This window comes from Camelus ferus, chromosome 12 (assembly GCF_009834535.1).
Source record: "Camelus ferus isolate YT-003-E chromosome 12, BCGSAC_Cfer_1.0, whole genome shotgun sequence".
In the NCBI taxonomy this organism is placed as follows: Eukaryota; Metazoa; Chordata; class Mammalia; order Artiodactyla; family Camelidae; genus Camelus; species Camelus ferus.
In genome coordinates, this window is record NC_045707.1 from 19,466,441 (window position 1) to 19,473,765 (window position 7,325).

At 33.7% G+C, this 7,325-nt stretch overlaps 1 protein-coding gene across 1 annotated transcript; it reads left to right on the forward strand.

Annotated features, from left to right (window-relative positions):
- The first annotated feature begins 5,731 nt into the window (after positions 1 to 5,731).
- LOC102509104 (olfactory receptor 6C76) lies at positions 5,732 to 6,944 on the forward strand. The gene has a single exon (XM_006185998.2). The coding sequence runs from the start codon at positions 6,006 to 6,008 to the stop codon at positions 6,942 to 6,944; it is 939 nt and encodes a 312-aa protein (XP_006186060.1). The 5' UTR covers positions 5,732 to 6,005.
- The last annotated feature ends 381 nt before the right edge of the window (positions 6,945 to 7,325 follow it).

Genomic DNA, 7,325 nt, shown 5'->3' on the forward strand with positions numbered 1-7,325 from the left:
AAAAGTAAATTATCTAGGATTTTCGTTAAGTGAAAATGCTATGAACAAAACTGAAATACTTTAGGGAAAGGAGGGTAGAATTCAAATTAAATAGGGTGGTCAAACATTTCACTTTGTCATTTTATAGCTCCTTTTTAATTTCATTTTTCTACCTCTAATAAAAGTATTTCTCTGTATTCATTATCTTTTTTTTCCCCTGTAATTTTCCCAGGTCCATGTTTCATCTATTTCACACATGTCAAACATGGGGAGATTGTGCGGTGTCACTTTTTTTTGAAAAGATAACTAGCAAGCTCTGGATAGCTTACTCAAATCCTAAATGAAAATAAATGGTCCAAAATAAAATTCATGGCAACCCACTGGTAATGAATGGTATGGAACCTAACTTCAAGGCTTAGAAAACCATGCTTTATGACTATTTCTATCAAAGGGTTCTGTCCCCCCCTACTCTTATTTCCTTATTCTACTTGAGTCAGATATTCAGAATCTGTAAAGGGAAAAACTGATAAGCAATTATCTTCTACTGGGAGGATGGGGCATTTCAAGCTGTCCAGGTCACTTTCCTCCATCTCTGCTTCATCAGTTCTATTTCTCTATATCTGTCCAGGTTACACACTTCCTATTAAACAATAAACAGGAATCGCTACTAATCATTAATTATAAGTGGTTATTAAGAAGTTATTAATTACTAATTATTAGGAATGACTGCTTTTACACTACATGCAGTGACTTTTTTTGACATACCATATTATCAGAAAACTTTCACTATTAAATAGACAGAGGTGGGTATTCACAAGATCTCAGTCCATGAAACTACTGCAAATCACTGCAGGATATTTACACACCTCTTTAACATGCACATAAGGATCAGAGAGCACAATTTTATTGGTACTCAAGCAAATAAGGAAAATTCAAAGGCAACTCATGTATCTTGGTTGTTTTCAAACAATCACTCTAAGTAGCTCATGCTATTTAAATAGGAAGAATGAAAATGTTAGATTAAATATGAAAATCAGTACCCTGAAAATTAAAAATAAAAAATTCAATATGTGAAAAACCTGAAGAAAACAAAGATGATATGAAATTAATAAAAAATTAAGAAAACAGTAAGATGAAAATAAAAGTTAACACTAAAAAAACTTTGGAATTCTAGTATCATTTAAAATGTTTAGGTAAACAAAAATATTATAAAGTTATAACATTCTAAATGCTGACAAAACAGTAATATTGTATAATTATATGATACTAGTATAATTATGGTACTATGTGCAATTATATAAAATACATTCTTGACATTTTTAGGATGTAGTATTATTAGCAAATATTCATGACAATGAATGATCTGAATATATATTTTCATTACAAAAGTAGTTACAGAAAAAAACATACAAAGTTTGAAGAGCTGTGGCTCCAAAACATTCCCAAGACTTGTTAATATCTTATTAGGTGCATAAACTTTACATAAACCATTTAAAGTTTGTGTGTGCGTGATTCCACAAATTCTAGTTTATTAATGTGTGGCAGAGTTCACTTACCAGAGCACAGTGGAAGGAACTAAAAATCCTAGTAAAATGAAAAACTAGGCTTGATGCTTTATATAAGTTTTGACTTTTGATACTTAAAAACAGATTCTGTAATGCTATATTTTTGTAGAACATTGGTGTGGGGGTATCATTTTTAAATGATTGAGAGGAGTTAAAAATAATTTTCTAGTCTCAAGGATCAAAGTAACTGTAAGTGTTTAGAATAACAGAATTTTCCATTTAGAGGGGATTACAGATACATTCTCTTTCAGGGATAGCAAAAGAGACATGATGCGACCCTCCCTTCCCTATGGTTATGGCAAATAGTTGCAAATAGTTTGCATAATTATTTCCTGAAGAATGAAGCTATGACCTCAGAATCCTTCTCAACAACAGTGCCAACATCATAAGAGTCATCAATGAGATGAGATTTATTTGTACTCTTGATATAGTGCAACTTTCTCACTTGTGAGATAAAGAAAGTGAAACCCAGAAAGGGGAGGGACTTCTCCCAGGGAACTCAGTGAATCAGTGCAAATGTAGATCTACATCCCAATTCAGTTAACTTTCCATACACCATGCTGCCTACCAACTTCTTCCTTGCCTGGTCATGGCTCCTAAAATAATTAATGCTTTCCAAACAAATCATACATGCCAAAGACTAGGAGCATTTTATAGTAGCACCTAGAACATCAAACCCAGCAAGAAGATGCAAGGTATATAATTTCCCCCAAGTGGACATAAGAGCATCCTTCTCCCAGTTACCATGAAATGTTTTCTGACAGCCAATCATTATCTTAAACTCATCAGGCTTTTTCTTGGTTATCAGCCTTATTCTCAATTCCCTGATGTGGCTTCACAGGGCACAGCTGGCAAGAATCCAACAGAAAAATGAGCTTTGCTGAAAGCTCTTCAGGCATCAGACATCCCCTGCCTACCGCTGCTTATACCTCAAGGTTGCGCAGATAAAGCTTGGAGCTGCTGGAGATGCACAGTAGGGGTTCTAAATGCTTTAATGCCTCCTCTCTCTTCCTTTAAGTGCAGCTGTTTGTAGAGTTTCCCAGAGGAGAACAGGAGAGGGGCCCCTTTTGCAAAATTGTGATAAGTACCCTTAACATAAGATCTACCTTCTCACAATACACTATTGTCAATTGTAGGTACAAGGCTGTCTAGGAAATCTCCTCCCTGGTTATTAAAATTAGAATAATGTCTCTGAGGTTCATTGATAATGCAGCATGTGTCAACATTTCTCTCCTCTTTTTACGGTTGAATACCATTGCATTGTATTGTATACCACATTTTCTTTATCCATTCATTTATAAGTAAACATTTAGATTTGTTGCCATATTTTTGCTACTGGGAATTAGGCTGCAGTGAACATGGGAGTGCAGATACTTCTTTGAGATTCTGATTTCAATTCCTTGGGGTAATATACTCCAGAAGCAGAATTGCTGGATTGTACGATAATGCTGTTTATCATGTAAGAAAACAACGTACTGTCATCCATAGCGATTTTACATTTCCATATTACTTTACATTCCCACAAGCAATGCACAAGGATTCCAGTTTGGGCTCATTCTCCTCCATGCTTGTTATTTTCTGTTTTTGTACAAGTATATAAGTGGGTGCGGGGGGAGAAAGGTATTTTATTCTCCATCATATGTGTGAAGGATTGAGTAGTCACTTTCAGTGTGCTGTTTGTGTTAAAAGAGATATTCTTATAAAAGTATGAGATACAAACAACCATTTCCCTAGAGAAATATGTAAATATGTATGAAACTGTTAAGAATGCAAAGTTGTGAGTCCTAACTCCTTTTGTGGAAATGTACCCTCAAAAGATAATAGGACGATCATGACAAGATGTATATGTGTGTCTATGCATTCAAATATTATTTATGATGGGGGAATTTTAAATGCTGAACAAAGAGATATTTTTTCATTATGGAACATCCATAAAATGAAACTGTATTTAGCCACTAAAACTGATGCTGGAAATGTATACTCTAATATCAAATGACTGCTTAAAATGAAGATTTCCTAATTAGGTATCAAGAGCTTAAAATTACAGATAACACACGAAGATAAAGTCTTTAAAATGAAAAAAGTCTCTGTTGTGATTTTTTTCCTTAAATTATATTTGTCTCCACAATGGTGATAAAGTCTCTAATAATCCAATTATTAACTAAGCCTCTGGTTTTAAAGTATCCTTGATGGTTACACAAAAAGTAATTTAAATATCTTTGTTTTCACTTATCAAACATGTTCAACAAGATACCATTTCAAAGAAGTTATATTTCTCAGCACTGCACTTATCCACTGTGGAATGAATTGTGCCTGATTTGCTCATCAGTAAGAACAGCTTTGGTACATATTAAAATATATCTTGGATTTTACACTAATATGTTGGATATAATATAGAAACATACAGGTGGAACTTGAGTTGCTTCTAATTTTAGATGTATACTAGTTATTAGGCTCAGCTGATGAAAGGAGAAGTACTTCCTAAGGAAATTTTAGCTGGAATGATATATCTCAAAAGACTTAAGTAATTTAAAAATTGTTTTACAGACGGTAGAACCAGTCTTTTTCCTTAATAGTCCTCTGTTTTGCCTTTCATATTTTAAGCTGATCTTCCACAGTGTTAACAATGATACATGGATCATAGGATACGAACATCAGAAAATACTGGTTTATTTTTGCTAAGCTTCCACCTCCCCAAATACCTGGCCATCATCCTGCTGGATGATCTCCTCAAACTTCTCCTGGGACACAGGTCCCATAATATCAATTAAAACATATACACCAAAGTTGATCTTGTGCATGATTCATTAGTGCCTATTACTGTTTTCCCAAAAGTCATTAAAATTTATCTCAAAGTATATTTCAGAAGCAAAACACATAAAAGGTGCTAGGTTTACATTTTTCAAAAAGAAGATAAATGGATATGGCCCTCTGTGAAATATCAGAATAGCATATTAAAAATAGTTCTAGATTGTTTTTCTTGTATAACTTTCATCTGAAGATTTAGTGTTAAGATGGCAGGTGGGATATTGCAGGCTTCCAGATTTGGGACAAGATGGGGAAGAACATAAGGAAACTGCTCCATTAGATGTTCTGAGATGAAACATCAAGGTCTTTATGAAGGAACATACAGCTTTGTAGGAAAAGAGGGGAAAAGTTATTTCTTCATAAAAAATTAGACTACTGCTTGTCTTTTGATTTAAGATAATTGAGCACACTAGTTTGTATTCAACATTAACACTAATCACCAGTCATTTGATGGTATGTAAGTATTCTGTTTATTTTTATCTGATGTTTCAACTTCTATTCATTATAAACCATTGATTGCTACCCTCTAGTGTCTTTCTCTTTCTTTCTCTAATACGTATCTTATGCATTACATATTATATATAGTGTATATAACATATATCTACGTATGTATTAAACAGTTAAATCATTAAACTGAAATGTAAATTTTTTTAATTGTAACTTCTATCAATTAACTGAAATAGTCAGAACATGGAATGCTTTCCTGTATATTAGTACGTTTACACTTTAGAAAGACCTGATATATACTTCTGGCATGAGTGTCCAAGATAGTTCAAATAACACATGTAAAGTGTTCGCATATTTCGTATCAATTTTCCACATATGAGTACCCCTGAACTTCACTAACATATTTTGTGAGCATATTGTTTGATGCTCAACCATTAACTAGATTTTTAAAAATTATTTAATTAGGAATTAGGAATAATAAAGTGAAAAATCGATAGTTGATTGAATTTTTGTGGAAAGACACCTTTTTTAAGGAAATCAAGAAGAAAAGTAGGGATTCAGAAGCTACATTAATATATGGACATAAAATGTGCGGTGGTTAAAAAATATAGATACTATATACATAAATCACTGTTTATATGTTTATTATAAATAAAAGCTCATAATACACCATTAGAATGATTTGGTCTCATTTTTACAAAGATTTTTTACAATGGAAAGAGCAATAAGTAGACTAACAAAGGTAGTATTCACTAGTTCCCCACAAGAACATATAGAATTTTCACTAGAAAACATTAATTAGGGTTGAGTTTACCAATCATCTCCAACATCAGAAAGAATGTTATGCCTGGAAAAAATAACATTAAAAAGCATAATTTTCTCTATATTTTAGCTTAACAATGAAGTATGAGAAGCATGTTCAATCACTAGATTTCCCAAGTAACAACGGTAAGAAATGGACACAGAGTAATGTATAGCAAGGAATTCAGAGTAATAAAACTGATATTAAACAGAAAACATACCTGTAACATATATAACAGAACTGGGGAGAATGAGCAGTGTACTTATAGATGCCCAGATACTTTCTGTGAAAATACAATCATTATTTAACAAAAATAAGTGCAGCTGTTTTATGCCTGTCTAACTGATTTACTATTGTCTGTCTTGATTTTGCCACTAAGACTTGTCAAAAATCAGCCACCAGAAATGAGAAACAGAACATCAGTGACAGATTTCATCCTCCTGGGTCTGACCGATAATCCAGAAATACAGGCTGTGATTTTCTTCTTTTTATTTCTCACGTACGTGCTGAGTGTTACTGGAAATCTTACCATCATCATTCTTACTCTGCTAGATTCCCACCTGAAGACCCCCATGTATTTTTTACTCAGGAATTTCTCCTTCTTAGAAATTTCATTTACTTCTGTCTGTAATCCTAGATTTTTGATGAGCATTCTAACTGGAGACAAATCTATTTCCTATAATGCTTGTGCAGCTCAGCTCTTTTTCTTTATCCTCCTTGGTTCAACAGAGTTTTTCCTCCTGGCATCTATGTCCTATGATCACTACGTGGCCATCTGCAAACCTCTACATTATACAACCATCATGAGCAACAAGATCTGCTACCAGCTTGTAGGCAGCTCTTGGCTGGCGGGTTTGGTAATCTTTCCACCACTGGCCATGGGGCTGCAGCTGGATTTCTGTGACTCCAACGTCATTGACCACTTCACCTGTGATTCTGCTCCTATACTACAAATCTCCTGTACAGACACAAGCATTCTAGAGCTCATGAGCTTTGTTTTAGCTGTGCTCACTCTCATGTCTACTCTGACACTGGTAGTCCTCTCCTACTCCTACATCCTCAGGACAATTCTGAGAATTCCTTCAGCTCAACAAAGAAAAAAGGCCTTTTCAACCTGCTCCTCCCATATGATTGCTGTCTCTATCTCTTACGGAAGCTGCATCTTCATGTATGTGAAAACCTCAGCAAAGGAAGGGGTTGCTTTCACAAAAGGAGTAGCTATGCTCAATACTTCTGTTGCTCCCATGCTGAATCCATTTATTTACACCTTAAGGAACCAGCAGGTGAAAAAAGCATTTAAGGATGTTATAAGAAAGATACTTTCCTCAAAATCATTGATCTGACCATAGTGTTTAACTAAATACACAGCAATTTTTAGGAAAGAATCAATAAATAATTCACTGTTTTATTTCTTCTCTCTTCTTACTTTTATCACTTCTCAGATATATAATTGTTAATGGTTTTGTGGATTCAATGTTCTTATATTACATGTTCTCCCTATATGAATTTAAGCACAAAATCATTTTGAATGATCTGTAGCATTCTCCTGTGATATAACACAGAGAAATGAGTAAAGTCAGTTCGTATATTAATGTCTTTCTTCAGATAATATGCATTGTGATGATATTTAACACAACTTAATTTACTCAAATAGCTATGGCATTAGTATTTTTAGCTATTAAATCCACATCCAAATATGTGTATAGATTTTAAGTAAAAGCATA